General features: G+C 43.8%; 1 protein-coding gene and 1 long non-coding RNA gene across 3 annotated transcripts in view; one reads left to right on the top strand and one right to left on the bottom strand.

Annotated features, from left to right (window-relative positions):
• LOC123624294 overlaps nucleotides 1-941 on the top strand; it is a 41716-nt gene extending 40775 nt beyond the window's left edge. Inside the window, exon 3 of the long non-coding RNA XR_006730107.1 lies at nucleotides 592-941. This is a non-coding gene — a long non-coding RNA (uncharacterized LOC123624294). The remainder of the gene's footprint in view (nucleotides 1-591) is intronic.
• The window catches only part of LOC123624287 (cytochrome P450 2B6-like), a 31443-nt gene extending 15371 nt beyond the window's left edge, over nucleotides 1-16072 (bottom strand). Inside the window, exons 1-6 of one of the 2 annotated variants that reach the window (XM_045531928.1) lie at nucleotides 16057-16072; nucleotides 9065-9204; nucleotides 4819-4981; nucleotides 4543-4692; nucleotides 2480-2640; nucleotides 481-657 (exon numbers count right to left, since the gene is read on the bottom strand). In XM_045531928.1, coding sequence (XP_045387884.1) covers nucleotides 481-657; nucleotides 2480-2640; nucleotides 4543-4692; nucleotides 4819-4981; nucleotides 9065-9199 — 786 coding nt within the window. In that variant the 5' untranslated portion in view covers nucleotides 9200-9204; nucleotides 16057-16072. Of the gene's footprint in view, nucleotides 1-480; nucleotides 658-2479; nucleotides 2641-4542; nucleotides 4693-4818; nucleotides 4982-9064; nucleotides 9357-16056 lie in introns of those variants that run through there. The other variant, XM_045531927.1, reaches the window with a different exon arrangement.
• Nucleotides 16073-16339: the final 267 nt, after the last annotated feature.

Genomic DNA, 16339 nt, shown 5'->3' with positions numbered 1-16339 from the left:
GCACATGCCAGTGACTCTGGGTTCCCTCCACCTGTTTCAGTGTCTCTCCCTCTGTCTGACCCACTTTGCTTTTCTCTGTCCCCTGTATGTCCCCTCATGTGTGTCTGTCTCTCTCTCGCTCAGCTCGCTTTGTCTGGCTGTTTCCATCTCTGTCCCCATCTCTGGTGCGATTCTCCCCTTTTGTTTCCCAGTCTCTTTCTGCCTCTGTGGGTCATTTCTCCTGTTGCCCTATTTTTGTACCTTGCCTGGAATTTCATCCTCACCTATCTCTCTCTCTCTCTCTCTCCTTCTGCTGGTCAGTTTCTCCTCCTTACTTTCTCCTTCCTTTCACCTCATCATTCTTTCCCTTCTACAGCTCCTCCTCTGCCTTTTCCTTACTCCCCCATCTTCTCTTCATTCCTCTTCCCTTCCCCCTTCTCCCTCCCTGTTCCCCTCCCTTCTCCCCTCCCCTCTCTCCCCTTTCCCTCTCCTACACCCCACTTTTTCCATGCGCAGCAGGTAGGCATCTATGAGGTCCCGCGGGGCACTGGGGTCCAGGGTTTCCCGGTGCTCCTCCACACTGCGGCCAATGAAGGCATTGATTTCTTGCAGGTTTTGACAGACCTGCCTGTGTGCTCCAGGAAAGAACTTCAAGAAGTCAGAGAAGAGCTCAAACAGCTGCAAGAAAGAGGGGCAGTGAGGTCAGCCTGGGGCAGGTGACAGGGAGAGGGCAACCCTCCCACATCCCAAATCCTCCATGAGGAACCTCTGGGTCTCTGTGTCTGTTTCTGTCTCCTTCTCTCTCTCTCAGTCCCTCACTCCCTGACCCTGTGTCTCCTTTGATCTGTTCATGTCTCTGTACATATCTCTTTCTGCTTCCTGCTGCCTGATCTTTGTGTCTTTACCTTGGTCTCTGCCACACCTCCCTGTCTCTCTCCTTTCTCCCTCTCTTTATCTCTCTGTCTCACTTTCTTACCATCTTTCCCTGTCTCTCATTGTCTACCTCAGCCTGCTCCTTTTTCTTTTTCTTTTTTTTTTTTTTTTTTTGAGACAGAGTCTCACTCTATTGTCCGACTAGAGTAAGTGCCGTGGCGTCAGCCTAGCTCACAGCAACCTCAAACTCCTAGGGTGAAGCCATCCTCCTGCCTCAGCCTCCTGAGTAGCTGGGACTACAGGCATGCACCACCATGCCCAGGTAATTTTTTCTATATATATTTTTAGTTGTCCAGATAATTTATTTCTATTTTTAGTGGAGACAGGGTCTCGCTCAGGCTAGTCTCGAACTCCTGACCTGGAGCAATCCACCCGCCTCGGCCTCCCAGAGGGCTAGGATTACAGGCGTGAGCCACCACGCCCAGCCTGCTCCTTTGTTTTTCTCATTCTCTTCTCTGCTTCTTCCTTCCTCTCCTCATCTCCCTGGCTGTGTCAGGCACTGATAAAACAGTGCTTAAACAAGACGAACCTGTCAACACTAAGGAGTATTTATTTATTTTGGAGTGTATTTCTATGGCTTTATCTGATGATAAATGGAATACCTAACTTCTTGCAAACAATGCAAAAATATATGTAATAATATGTAAAATTCCTTCTTAATCCCTCCCTCTAGAGATAGCCATTGTTAAGTGTTTGGTGGATCTCTGCCCAGACCTTCCTCTCTCCATGGTTCTCCAAGGAAGAAGAACATCAGCCCCTGTGGGGCTTCACCCAAGTAGTCCCTGGGGGCCCCATCCCAGCCTTCAGATCAGACCCTCCAGTAGGACGTGCTGGGAATCCACACTTGTGACAGTCCCACGTGGGAATCGGACACACACCCCTGCTCAAGAACTATAGCTTCACCTGCTTTTCTGCATGAGTTTAATATTGTTAAACTTAATATGCAGTAGGAATGCTTCTAGGCTAGTCAATTAGAGATATTTATTATTTGTTTTAAAAGAGCAGCATAGTACTTTATAATCTGAGAAAAGTTCTTTAAAGAAATGCATACAAAGAGAGAGGGAGAAATGGGAAAAATGGAAGAAATGTAGTTCACTATTATGATTCACCCGGGAATTTGCTCAGATGAGCGGATTTACCTAGGACCGAGAAGCAAAGACACAGGAATCAGAGTCTAGAAGAGCAGAGAGGCTGGAAGTCTGACTTAGTCTCCTTCTGTCTCTCCCTCACGCCCACAGCCCCTCCACACACACATATTAGTATCAGCTCTGACTCTCAGGATTCCCTTCTTGCTGCCTTCCTTGTCCTGTTTTCACTCATTTATCTGTATCCTAAACCCTCATTCTCTTAGTCTTGCTCTGAGTCTCTATTTCTACCTCCCATCAACCCCCATCATTTCCCTCAGTCTCTCTGACCCTGTCCCCAGGTCTCAGTGTTCCTGTCTCTCCACGTGTCCCTGCCTTTCTTCTAGCCATAAGCTGCATTTCTGGCCCCTAGAAAGATCATCCTTTCCCCTGCCCTGGATGTCACCTCATCCCCCCTCCCTGTCCCTGTCCCTCTCTCTGACCTGGCCAGATAAAGAGCTGATGAGTGAGAAAGACCGGTAGATCAGGTCCAGCAACTTCAGAAATTCTTCATCTCTGTAGTGGAAGCGTTTTCCAAAGACAATGGAGCTGATGATGTTGGCAGTGATGGACTGGAAGAGGAAGGAGGGGTCCAGGAGGGCTCCTAGGAGGAGGAAGAGGAGGGGGCAGGTCAAGTGACATGATCTCAGAGGCTGGGGAATGTCTGGATGTCCCCACCCCATCTCTGTGTCACTGTCCAGCATTGCTCAGTCATGGTAAAGACAAGGAAAACATCACAGTCGACACTAACTCCCATGGGGGGCCGAGCCCCCTTCTAAGCACTTCACATATCATTTTATCTACTCTCACCACAGCACTGTGACGTAGATGCAATTCTACTACTTTCTCCATTTTTTAGCTGGGAAAAAAGAGAGTTTAAGTAATTTGACCAAGATAACACAGCAACTCATTACGGGGGCCAGGATTCCAATCTAGGCAGCCCAGTGACAGAGTCTGTGCAGTTGGTCCTCACCCTGCACCTGTGAGTTAAGAGGGTTAAGTCCCAGGGCCAGGGATGGGGCAGAGTAGGTGTTCAATCAATTGCTTATGCAAATTTAAAAGCCCTGATCTCTCTCTCCCTACTGTGACTCCCGCTTAGCCTCTTCTCTCCACACCTGGGGCTCTGTGGGCATCAGCAGTTGCTCTGCACCTGTGAGTTGGTGTCTGTGCACACAGGCTCAGCCCTGGCCCCAGCTGCACTGACACTGGGCTGTGAGCACCTGAGAACATCAGGCTGCTGTGGCCTCTCTCTCTGGGTCTCACCTGTTTGTCTTCTCTCATTCCTCTGCAGACATTTTCCTGAGCCTCATCTGTCTGCGTCTCTGATTTTCCCAGCCTCCATTTCTCTCTGCCTTCTTTTCTTCCTGCCTCCCTGAGTCTCTCTCCCTGTGTATCTGGGCACATCTCTGTGTGCCATTCTCTTTGTTTTGGTCCCTCCTTTGCCTTGTCTTTTTCATTTCCTGTGTCCAACCCCTGTCTATCTATCTCCTTGTGTTTTTCTTTTCAATCTCTCTGTCCCTGTTCCCTGTTGCCCCCAGGTCTCTGCCTCTCGTCCCAGAATCTCTGGAGAAGTATTCATTAAAGAGATGGTAAAGACCTGACATAAATTAGATAGAGGTTCTAACTAAGGACCCTGTGACCTGTGTGTCACATAAATACTCAGTTATGCAGCATTAAAGAACAACCAAAGGCCGGGCGCGGTGGCTCATGCCTGTAATCCTAGCACTCTGGGAGGCCAAGCCTGGAGGATCCCTCGAGGTGAGGAGTTTGAGACCAGCCTGAGCAAGAGCCAGACCCCGTCTTTACTAAAAACAGAAAGAAATGATTTGGACAGCTAAAAATATATATACAAAAAAAAAATTAGTCAGGAATGATGGCACATGCCTGTAGTCCCAGCTACTGGGGAGGCGGAGGCAAAAGGATTGCTTAAGCCCAGGAGTTTGAGGTTGCTGTGAGCTAGGCTGATGCCATGGCAAAACAAACAAACAAACAAACAAAAAGAACAACCAAAGTGCTTCCCTGATGCCCCTGCTGGCTGCCGGAGAACAGAGCACCCACCTGCCCTCTACTCACTGGTAGTTCATCATCACAGCACCCCAGGAAAGAAAAACACTTTTCCCTATCTTCAAATTGTCTGCAGTTTTCCCTTTTCTCTTTTTGCTTTCTTTTATATGGTTTCTGTTTTACCCTGAGATAGATACAATTAATCCACGAATTGCTTTCCCTGAGCCCGGTGAATAGCGCACTAATTGCCAAGTATACATGTTTGGGTTGTCCTTGGACACTACACACCTCGCATCTCTCTCTTTTCTGGGCTCTCTCTGTTTCTCGCCTACCCATTTCTGTCCCCTTCCAGTCCCCTGTCTCTCTCTCTGTCCTTCTGTCTGATGGTCTCTCGGGCTTTGTCTGCCTCTGGCTCTGCCCACGTGTACCCTTCTGTCTTTCTATTGCTGGTCGCCCACATCTCTCTCTGTTTCACTGTCCTTCCTGCCACCCCAGGACTCACCCTTGGATTTCCGCAGCTCCTCCACCAGGCACTGAGCCTCCTCCTGAATCCGCTCCTCCACGCTCCGCTTTCCCATCCCAAAGTCCCTCATGGTGGCCAGAGAGAATCGCCGGAGGGTCTTCCAGCGGTCCCCGTTGGCAAAGATCACGCCTGGGGTTTGGGGAATTGTGTGCTGCAGAGGACGTCGGGAGGAGCCTGTGGGACCTTCTCCACCCATTTTCCCCCTTCCCTGACACATCCTCCACCCGGCCCTCCCAGTGCCTTGGAGGCTCTCACCATATCCCTGGAAGACTGGCTCCACCATGGCGACTTTGCCCCTGCCAGAGAAGTCCTCAGCCTGGTCCACCAGGGCCTCCTTTATGGCTTCTATCCCAAACAGCATGACCACGGGCCTCCGTCCCAAGTATACCGTGATGACATCCCCATATTTCTCTCGGAGCTGCCAAGCATATCCACACCCTGGGTTATATGAGTCACCACAAACATCAGTGGTCAAACTATTAAATACTCACACACCAGACTGCTGTTTAGCTGCCTTCCCCAAGACCCGCCTCCCTAGGCTGCCTTTTCACCTTCCCAGGACCCAGCAAATAAAGGCTTAACCCGTGGACTAGCTAAGATCTGCTCTGATTGGCTGGTCCCCTAAACAGTGCAGGTGCTTAAATACTTCTAATGTCACCACCACCCACATCGCCTTGAGTCTGGCCACTTCTCCCTGGCATCTCAACCAAAGAATCATCCTCTTTGTTATCAGCCATTTAACTTTCTGCTATTTTAATTACCCATGGACAGCAGTGCTCTGAAAATCTTAAATGGAAAGTTCCAGAAGTCCCACCTGAGATGTGAATCACCCTTTTGTCCAGCATGTCCACACTTCATACGCCACTCACCTTGTACAATGTGAGTGCTGCTACGGCCATTTTAAGCTTTGTTGCTTACAGAGATTACAAATTGTTTACTCTGATTCTTTCTGAGCAACTATAAGCTGAAAACATATCATCTTCAAGGAATTTCATGGAAAGAACTCTGACAAATACAGGTTGCTATCATATAACTTTAAGATCATGCCGTTGGAAGGGGAAGAAATCCCGGAGCTGAAAGGCTCAAAAAACTGCTAACCCAATATCAAGTACAACAAAACTTAATTAAATACCAACAAAATGATGTGGCAGATTTTCATGCTAATCAGCCAGTACTGAAATTGTTAAGATGTGCAACTTGAATTAGCTGCATAAGATTGATTCAAGTCAAATTACCTATGATAACCTATTTAATAAATAGAGTCATGCATGTGAATTGGAGAAACAAAATTGGAATTTAAGAGGATGGTGATCCAATGCTAAGCATGCAGTCTTGGGGAGCCTGGACGGCTTCCTTGTCCTTCCTGAGTTATTACACCTTCCATTATTAAAAGCTCTGCACTCCATGACTCATTATGAAAGACATAAAATCATCCAAATTAAGAAAAAATATTGTGATTGTGCTAAGATTGCTAAAATGGTTTATATCAACGTTTTATTTGTCAAGCCCATAATTCTGGTGAGACAATGAAGACCTCAGATGAGAAATTTCTGGCACTCAGAGTATCACTTGAACACCTGCAGGTGGAGTTCACTCAATTGCCACAGGCAATACATGTTTTCTGGTGGTATAGAAGTTTGCTACTCAGGAAGGCCAATAATATAACAGTAACTAAAAGGTTATTAGCAATGTATTTCCCTTAAGGGGCATTCCTGGAGAACTCACCAGTGATAAAAGTACTTGTTTCACTGGACAAATTGTAAGACAGTTAAAATGTATCACAAACCCAAAGTCATTAGGCAAAGCTACCTGAATTGATTACAGTGCTTTGGTCAAAGGTATTACTGATGGCAATATGACGGCAATCAGATCAGTCCCACAGGAAAAACATAGATGGACCTCTTATTAAGTAGTTACGGACCTCAAGTCTTAGCTCCACATCTCTTGATCCAAAGGAACCCTGCCAGACTTCTGGAACTGTACAACTGTTGGAGACGTTAAGGTTCAGCTGACCAGGGACGTTTCTACCCAGAAGCAGAGAGCAGCCTAGATGTGGACAGCATGCCCCAAAATGCAGATCAAGACTTCTCTGCCATTAGGAAAGCATTATCTTTTTTCCTTTCTCCCCTATCGCCTGCTGTCCTAATCCCTTCCTTTTCATGACAGAAAAACCCATGAGCCCATAATCTGTGGATGGCTTTAGCAAATGCTTATGAAGCTCTAGCAAGAAACCCCAGCAATTGTTGGTTTTGTGGGCTAACGGTTCCCAAATCAGGAAACACTGATGCCATTGCCCCCTTGTGTTCCCAATAAGAGTCATCCTTAAACCCCAACAGAAGAGTGGAAAGCTATCCTTGATACTCTAGACATCACTAATACTTCCTTTCCTACACTCACTGGTAACAGTACCCCGACCTTTTCAATTCATATGCTAATTACTATCAGATATAGAAAACCTATACGAGTGTTACCTGCCACAGGTATATTGTGCTTCCAGTTGTCACATGCATGAGACCTGGGGACTATCTATGAGGGTATGAATAATTGCTTGCATAATGTGGCTGGATTAAATTGAGTAAGGTCCCTTTGCACCAAATATGGTTATGCACCCTTACAGCATGCTATAAAATGATTGCAAAAAAGTAGATTTCCCACTAGACCTTGTTCAAGAGCTAGGGAGACTTATGGCAGTACAAATTTAACTGGCCTCTGCTCAAATGCCACTAAATTGTCCTCTTGTCCAGTCCCTGAGGGTCAGCTGAGGATTTTCTTACTCTGCTCTGTCTCCTCACTGGTTCAGATCCTGCTAATTGGCCTGGCTCAATCCAGCCTTCCAAATAGCTTTCCCTAAAAGCTCCCATAATACCTCCCATTATCAGAGGTCAAAGTGGTCAATAACTGAAATTAGTACCAACCTCAAAATAGAAGATAAGTTAGTTTTCACTGACCAATGTTTCCAGTAGAGTTCCTGGAGACCTTAGGTGGTGTTGGGGTGCCAGGTGTATGCAATTTAAGATTAACATGTACACTAGGGAAATCTCAGATTTTATGGCCAATTAGACCTCCTAGCATTTCAGACAGGTAAAAACCACTCTTCAAAAGGTGGATGAGAATATTGATGTTGAACAAAAGCAATTCATGGAATATTAAACACTTTTAGATCTTCTGTTTGACCACGTTGGGAGCTTGTATAAGGTGCAGAGATTAACCAAACATTGCACTTACCTTCCCCTTGATTTTACAACTACAGAAAACTTAATTCAAAAGGTGGCTGATTCTGCTGTTTCTCTAGACACTAGCTCCAAATATTTTAATGACATTTATTAGGTGAAAGGAACACATGCTGTGTTTATGGGGGGCAGCTAACATTTGGTTAGCAGGCATCCTACATGGTGACTGGCAATCCTGGCTACCCCAAGGATTTCTAACATTTACTCATCTTCTAGTGAGTCTGCAGGTTACTGTGGCTGTGTTCCAGGCTAACTGTAAAAACGGATACCTCTTAAATCACACCATTTAATTGCAAGTCCGGCTCCTTCATCACTATGATGCTCTGAACAAAGGCAATGACTCCAGTACAGTTATCTTTATTGCATGAATTTTGAATTGTTTGATTTTGTTTGAGTTGGTTCTTGGAGACCCCTGTTAAGGGGTGTAGTTCAGTTTCCTGGTCCTATCCTCCTGATGCTGGGCACATTAGCCTCTCTGATGTGTTGTGTCCCCTCAAGAGTCTCAAACGCTTGCATGCTGCCCTCCTTTGTACAGGAAAAGGTCTCCTTACAGTTAGAATAACAAAAACATGAAGAAAGGATAGTCATCCAACTAATTGACATTATGAATTGTGAATTCCATACTGAGACCAAACAAGTCCACTATGATGGTGACAAAAGGTGGTGTCTGTGCCCAGGGTTTTGGTCAATCTCTCAAAAGTCTGCGGGTGACCAGGAGCGGGGGAATTGTTTAATTAAATTAAATTTGGCCTAAAGCCAGCTCTGTACATAGTAAACTATACCCTAACTTAATATGTAAACAAGCTGGAAACCAACTTGTGGATATATTCTTGCAACAAGTAGTCAAGTCTCAGCCACCCAGAGCAGCTGAGCTTTCAGCCAATCACAGGTTGCAAACTACTCAGACATGTCCAAATGAGGCACATTCTGAGCTGTAACCAACCAGGCTATTTCTGTATGTCACTTTCTTTTTCTCTGTATAAGTCCTGCTAGCTCACATTGCTGGACGATGCTCTCTTAACCTTTACCGGTTCAGGGTGCTGCCCTATTGTGAATCTTTTCATTGATCAAATAATCTCTGCTAAATTTGATTTGTTTAAAGTTTTTCTTCTGACACCACCATCCATGCTTCAGCTCCATGCCCCTTACTCACCAACCTTCCCCACCCTACCCCTGAGCCTGGAAGGCTGCCTTACTCTTTATGCCGGGGGATCCCCAAGTGTCAATGCAGGAACCAGCCCACACTCAGACCCCATCCATCTGCATCTTACCCTCAGGAAGGACTTGAGTAGGCCTCCTCTGTCCATCTGCAGAATGTTCCCCACGAAGGGCAGAGGATGGGGCCCTGGTGGGAGGTGGCCATGGCCCTTTGGGCGGCCCTTGACCAGGAGTAGCAAGAGGCCCATGAGGACTGCAAGGAAGAGGAAGACGCTGAGCTCCATGGTCTCAGTCTGACTGTCTTCCACCCCACTGCAGCCTCCAGCTGGGCTCTTTATCCTGCACCAGCCTCCCCACCCAGTTTGAAACTTCATCCAGTCCCCGCCTCCCCTCTCATCACAGTCAAGATGTGTTAACTCAGAAGGAATGTGGGAGGGAACCCATACTTCCTGCTTGGGTAGTACTGTGACCTGTTCCCTATTGCTTTACTGTCCCCCTAGATGCTGGCAGGGATACTGTAGTAGAAATACTAAAGTCCACGTGAGCATCCTAGTGTGTGAGGGTGTGAGTGTATTCATGTGTGTTTATTTTTGTGGGTGTGGGTGAGCATGTGCTTGTTTACTTAGTTTCGTGTTTGTTTGTGCTTACATGTATTTGACTGCATCCTTGTATCTGTGTTGTGCTTACGTAATGGTTTTTATATATGAAGGGGTGTTTGTATTTATGTGACTGTGCTGGGGTGTGTTTCTCTGTGCAAGTCTGGGTGTGCTTATGTGTGTATTCTTCCATGTGTGGGGGCTTCTGTGTATTTATATAATTTCATATGTGAAGGTGTGCTTGCAGTTGTGTGGTGGAGGTTGTGGTGGTGTATGTTCAAAACTGAGCAGCTGACCAAAAGGAGGGAATTGTTTAATTAAATAAAATTTGTCCTAAAGCTGTCTTTGTAACATGGTGAATGGGATTCTGTCTTAGACTGCAAGAGACTATGTGTGCTTCGTGTGTCTGTGCTTGAGTGTTGGTGCATGTCCTAGTCCCTGTCTTTGTAAGTCCTAGAGATTGTCAGTATCTATCTCCAGTGTCCCCTCCTTCACCCTCACTTCTGAGACAGCCACAGGTGGAAGTAAGGGGAGAAAGAGAAGGAGGGGAAAGAGATGCAGAACTGGTGAGACTTGCAGGAAGGGTCAGATGGAAAGAGCTGGAGAGATTGAGACCTGGCATGTGGAGTGGTCAGATCCTCTTGGTCTCTGATAGCTCTGAATAGTGCTGGGCAGTTCACTCACTGCCTCTGGCTAGCTTCAGAGTGCAGGAAATTTCTCTGACACTGTCTTTCTACCTCCTTCTAACTTCATATCTCTGTTTTCCACTTCAGACTCTGAGTCCAGGAGTGCAGACACTGGGTTCACTTTGATTGATGTCCCCTGGCTCTCATCTGTCTCCATTGCCACTGTGATCCTGCACCCATTCAGCCTCTGGCAGAATCAGTCTCTATTTTGCAAATGTGACAATAAATGTGTCCGTGTTCACTTGTCTCTGCCTGGCCATGAATTTCCACCATCTGGTAGCAACATTTTTGCAATATTAAGCAAATCCCTGCTGGACCCAGGACCCTTACCCTGGCAGTTACGTTGACTCAGGAAGGAGGTACAGACAGATTATGTTTTTAAGGGGTAGAGGGTATACTTTCCTGACCTTGGATAGCTACCAGCATGGACTCTCTTGAAGCTAGGACCTGGATATTTGGTTCTCAGGCAGCCCTGGTGGGAAGATATGAAATGCTTTACCCTCAGTAACTCAGTCCTCACACTTTGAGGTAGTTTTTCTTGTCATCCCCATTTTACAGTTGGAGGGAGTGAAGCACAGAGAGGTTGAGAATCTTACCCAAGGTCAAACCATGGGTTAGAGCAACATTGTCCAATATGGTAGCCACTTGCCATTAATTGAGCACTTGAAATGTGGAGTGACTAATTAAAATTCAAATTTAATTGAGGTTTAAAAGTTAATACTGACCACCGACTGTCTCAGAGAGTAAACTGGAGATCCCAGTGCAATTCACACTGTTAAGAAGACCACAGGGCTAGAGAAAGAGAAAGGATTTCAAAGACTTCCATCTACCTCATCAGCAAAGGCAGGGAATCTGGCCACACACATAGCTCACCACTGCTACACCTTAAAAATCGCTAGTGACTGAGAAAACCACCACACTAAGTATATCTATAACCAACGTATCTGTCCAGAACCTAGACCGCCATCAAAGCACCCAAAAACAAAGCCGAATGTTCTTAACAAACATACGCTACAGACACACTCTTAAGAGTGACTGGGGAAAAGTCTCCATCTAAACAAAAGAAAATCCAAAGACAAGAAGCAACAGTTACTCCAGATGAGGAACCAGTGTCAGAACTCCAGAAGAATGAAAAATCACAGCTAAAGGACATCCCCAAAGGGACACACCAAGTCTGTCTCACTGGATCCCAACCAGAATGAAAATCTTAAAATAACAGGTAAAGAATTCCAAATAAGGATTGTAAGGAAGTTCAATGAAATCCAAGCAAAAATGGAAAACCAACTTAAAGAAACCAGAAAAACAATTCAGGAAATGAATGAAAAATTTACTAAAGATGTAGACATATTGAAAAAACTACAATTGGAACTACTAAAAATGAAAAATGTGTCTTCTCAGATGACAGTGGAATAAAACTAGAACTCAATTCCAAAAGAAACACTCAAATCTACACAAAGTCATTGAAATTAAACAACCTGCTGCTGAATGATTATTGTCAATAATGAAACTAAGATGGAAATCAAAAGATTCCATCAACTGAATGACAAAGGGAACACAAGCTATAAAAATCTATAGGATTCAGCATAAGCAGTCCTACGGGGAAAATTCATATCCTTAAATGCCTACATCAAAAAGACAGAAAGATTGCAAATTAACAACCTAATGACACATCTCAAGAAAATAGAAAAGGGAAGCCAAACTAAACTCAAAGACAACAGAAGAAAAGAAATAACTAAAGTTGAAGTAGAACTCAATGAAATGGAAAACAAGGAAAAAAATACAAAGGGTGAACAAATCAAAACGTTGGTTCCTTGGAAAAGTAAACAAAATTGACAGACCTTTTGCAAGGAGAACCAGGAATAGATGAGAAAGGACCTAATAAGCTCAATCAAAAATGAAAAAGGAGATATTAAAGCTGATACCACAGAAATACAAAATATCATCAATTAACACTAAAAACTGTCTATGCAGATAAACTAAAAAATGTTGAGTAAATAGACAAATACCTGGAAACACAAGACTCAACCAGGAATATATAGAACTCTTGAACAGACCAATAACAAGTAGCAACAAAAAATGGCCCACACCAGATGGATTGACAGCTGATTTCTACCAGACCTACGAAGAAGAACAGGTACCCATACTACAGAAATTATTCCATAACCTCAAAAGGAGGGAATCCTCACCAACTCATTCTATGAAGCCAGTATCACCTTAATACAAAATCCATGAAAGCATACTCAAAAAAAGAAAATTACAGGGCAATATCTCTTATGAATATAGATGCAAAACTCCTCAATAAAATACTAGCAAACCAAATTCCACAGCACATCCAAAAAATAATCCACTGTGATCAGCTGGACTTCATCCCAGGGATGCAAGAATAATTCAACATATGTAAATCAATAAATGTGATTCACCACATAGTCAGAAGCATAAACAAAGACCATATCATCATCTCAATAGATGCAGAAAAAGCATTCAACAAAATCCAGCACTGTTTCATGATAAAAACCCGCAACAAATTAGGCATACAAGGAACATATCCCAAAATTATAAAAAGCCATATATAACAAACCCATAGCAAACATCAGACTGAATGGAGAAAAGTGGAAAACATTTCCCCTAAGAACTCTCACCCACTGTCACCACTTCTATTCATCATAGTACTGGAAGTCCTAGGCAGAGCAATAAGGCAACAGAAAGAAATAAAGGGAATTGAAATCAGGAAAGAGAAGATCAAACTAATACTTTTCACTGATGATATGATTTTTTTATCTAGAGAATCCTAAACACCCCACCAAGAGACTCCTGGAATTCATAAATATATTGAGCAAAGTCACAGGTTACAAAATAAGTGTATAGAAATCAGTGGAATTTTTATATACCTATAACAGTTAAGCTGAGGATAAAATCAAAGACTTAATTACCATTCACAATAGATACAAAAAAAAAAACGCTTTAGGAATATACTTAACCAAGGATGTGAAACATCTCTACAAGGAGAGCAACAAAACACTCAGGAAAGGAATCACAGATGACACAAACAAATGGAGAAATATTTTATGCTCATGGAACAGGTGTAATCAACATTGTTAAAATGTCCATATTTCCCAAAGTGATTTACAGATTCAGTGCAATCCCCATCAAAACACCAATGTCATCTTTCACAGATACAGGAAAAATAATCTATGCTTCGTTTGGAACCAGAAAGAGCTCGAATAGCCAGAGCAATCGTAAGCAAAAAGAACAAACTGGGAGGTATCAGTCTACCAGACTTCAAGCTGTACTACAAGGCTATAGTAACTAAAACAGTATGGTACTAGCACAAGCACAGAGAACAGGACTTTGGAACAGGACTGAGAATCCAGAGATGAAACCATTCGAATATGGTAATCTAACCTTTGACAAAGCAGACAAAAATAAACACTGGGGGAAAGAATCTCTTTTCAAAAAATGGTGCTGGGAAAACTGGATAACTACATGCAGAAGATTGAAACTGGATCCTCACCTCTCAGCTCTTACAAAAATCAATTCACGATGGATAACAGACTTAAATATAAGGCATGAAACCTTAAGAATCCTAGAAGACGTAGAGAGGACCCTTTCAGACATCAGCCTAGGCAAAGAATTTTTGAGGAAGCAATCACAGCAGCAACAAAATACGTTCTAATTTCCCTTTTTATTTCTTCTTTAACTCATGGGTTATTGGATCTGTTATTTCAGTACTTTGAAGATGTTGCTGCACTGTGTTCTCACTTGCACAGTTTTAGATGATAAATCTTTATCTTTATTCCTCTTTATACAATGTGGTTTTTTCTCTGTTTGTTTTTCAGATTTTCATTTTACACTGAGTTTGAACAATTTGCCTATGAGACATCCTGGTGTAGTTATGTATATGTGTGTGTGTGTGTATCTATCTTGTGTTTGAGGTTCCTTGATATTCTTGGATCTGTATATTTATAATTTTCATGAGATTTGAAATTTTTTGAGCCTTCATTTCTTCAAATAGTGTTCATCTTGCCAACTCTCCTTCCTTTCTTTGGGGGATTCCAATTATACACACAGGAGGACACTTGACGTTGTTGCATGGATTTATTTTGCTCTGTTATTCTGTTTATTTTGTTTGAATTCTCTTTTCTCTGTGTTTTCTTTTGAACAGTTTCTATTACTATGATTCAAGTTCGCTATTTCTTCTCGAATGTCTCATCTGCCATCAATCCCATCCAGTGTATTTTTTTGTCTCACATTCTGTAGTTTTCATCTCTACAACTTTGATTTGGATCTTTTTTACATCTTCCATGTCTCTATTTAACTCTTTGAACATATGGAATACAGTTATCATAGCTGTTCTAATGTCCTTGTCTGCTAATTCTAACATCAGTTTCAGTTTTGATTGACATTTCTCCTCCTCGTTGTGTCATATTTTTTCTGCTTCTTTGCACGCTTCTCAATTTTTGTTGGATGCCAGATATTATGCATTTTACCCCATTAGGTACTGAATATTTGTGCTCCTATAAATATTCTTGAGCTTTGTTCTCGAACCCAGGTAAGTTAATGGGAAAACATTTATCCTTTCAGGTGTTGTTTCTAAGATTTGATCAGCAAGTTTGGAGAAGTGTTCTGTCTAGGAATGATTACTGCACTCTACAGAGGCAATACATTCCTGAGTCCCAATGCCCTATGAATTATGAACTTTTTTCTTTCCGGCTGATGGTAGCAGGCATTATTTCTAGCCCTGTGTAAGTAAGTGAGACTGTTTCCTCTAATTCTTTCAGCTCGATCTTTCCCCAGCATCAGGTAATTTCCTTGCACACATGCATTGAACATGCACCTGAATCCTCCCAGTGCAGCTCCTAACCTGTGCTCTGCCCTGTGAAGTCAAGCTGCCTCGGCCCCTCAGAGTGTCCACTCTGTCTCCTAAATTCAGAGAGTGCTTTGGTCTCTTCCTTCCTGCTCTGCAGCCTGGAAACCCTCTCAAGGCCGTAAACTGAGCCTCCTCCATTTTGTCTCCTATGTCTTGAGAATCGCTGTCCTGCATTGCCTGAAGTTCTGTGTCTTAAAAACTGTTGTTTTTTTTGTTAGGTTTTTTTTGTTTTTTGGTCTATGTTCTCAATTTTGTGGTTGTTTTGCTGGGAAGGTTTCTCTGGTCATTGTCACTTTGTCTTGACTGTAAGATGTTGTGCGTCTGTATTTGTGTGATGGTGTTGCTGTAAATTCTTGTGGATGAATCAGTGCTAGCTTGTATATGTTTGCATGGTTTATATGTGGCAATGTGTTTGTATTGGTGTGATAGTGGTATATGTTCCTGTGTCTCTTCATGTGCTTGTAGAGAGTGTGTGTCCTGGTACCCATCTTTGTTTGGCCTGCAGATACCCAGTGTCTTTCTCCTTCCCCTTTCCTTTTCTGTGACAGCCATAGACACAGGGATGATGACAGACGGGACAAGAACAACCACACTGGTGAAAGTCAGAGGCAGGGGTAAAACAGGTAGGAAAAGGCAGAGAGCCTGAGTTCTGGGGACACCGGACACAGCCCACTGCCGAGCCTTTCTCTCCTGGACTCCTTCTTTCTGTCTGCTTGAGCTGGACAATTCTCCCCCTGTCTTTTGCTGTCTGTCTGTGCCTTTTCCTGGTGCTGTGGCCCTTTCCACATCTCTCCCTCTCTCTTTCTATGTATCCGTGTTTCTTTCTCTAAACTCTGAGCTCCAGGAGCACAGAGACTGGGTGGAGCTGGATTGACATCCACTGGGTTCATCTCTGTCTCCACTATTGCTGTGAGCCTGCCCCTCCCTGCCGCTGGCAGGGATCCGCCCATAGTTACCCAGTATGTGAGTGACTGTCCATCTCTGCTGTCTCTGCCTGGCTTCTTCTTTCTCTCTTGTTTAAAATGGGGAACTTGGCTGGATGTGGTGGCTCATGTCTGTAATCCCAACAATTTGGGAGGCCAAGACGGGAGGATTGCTTGAGGCCCAGAGTTCAAGACTATCCTGGGAAACACAGTGAGACAAAAAAAAAAAAAAAAATTAAAAATTAACCATGTGTGGTGGCTCAGCCTGTAGTCTTACCAACTCAGGAGGCTGAGTCAAGAGTGTCTCTTCAGCCCG

Source organism: Lemur catta, chromosome 19 (genome assembly GCF_020740605.2).
Source record: "Lemur catta isolate mLemCat1 chromosome 19, mLemCat1.pri, whole genome shotgun sequence".
NCBI classification, from domain to species: domain Eukaryota; kingdom Metazoa; phylum Chordata; class Mammalia; order Primates; family Lemuridae; genus Lemur; species Lemur catta.
The sequence above is the reverse complement of the archived record's forward strand: the minus strand, read 5'-3'. Positions and strand labels throughout refer to the sequence as shown.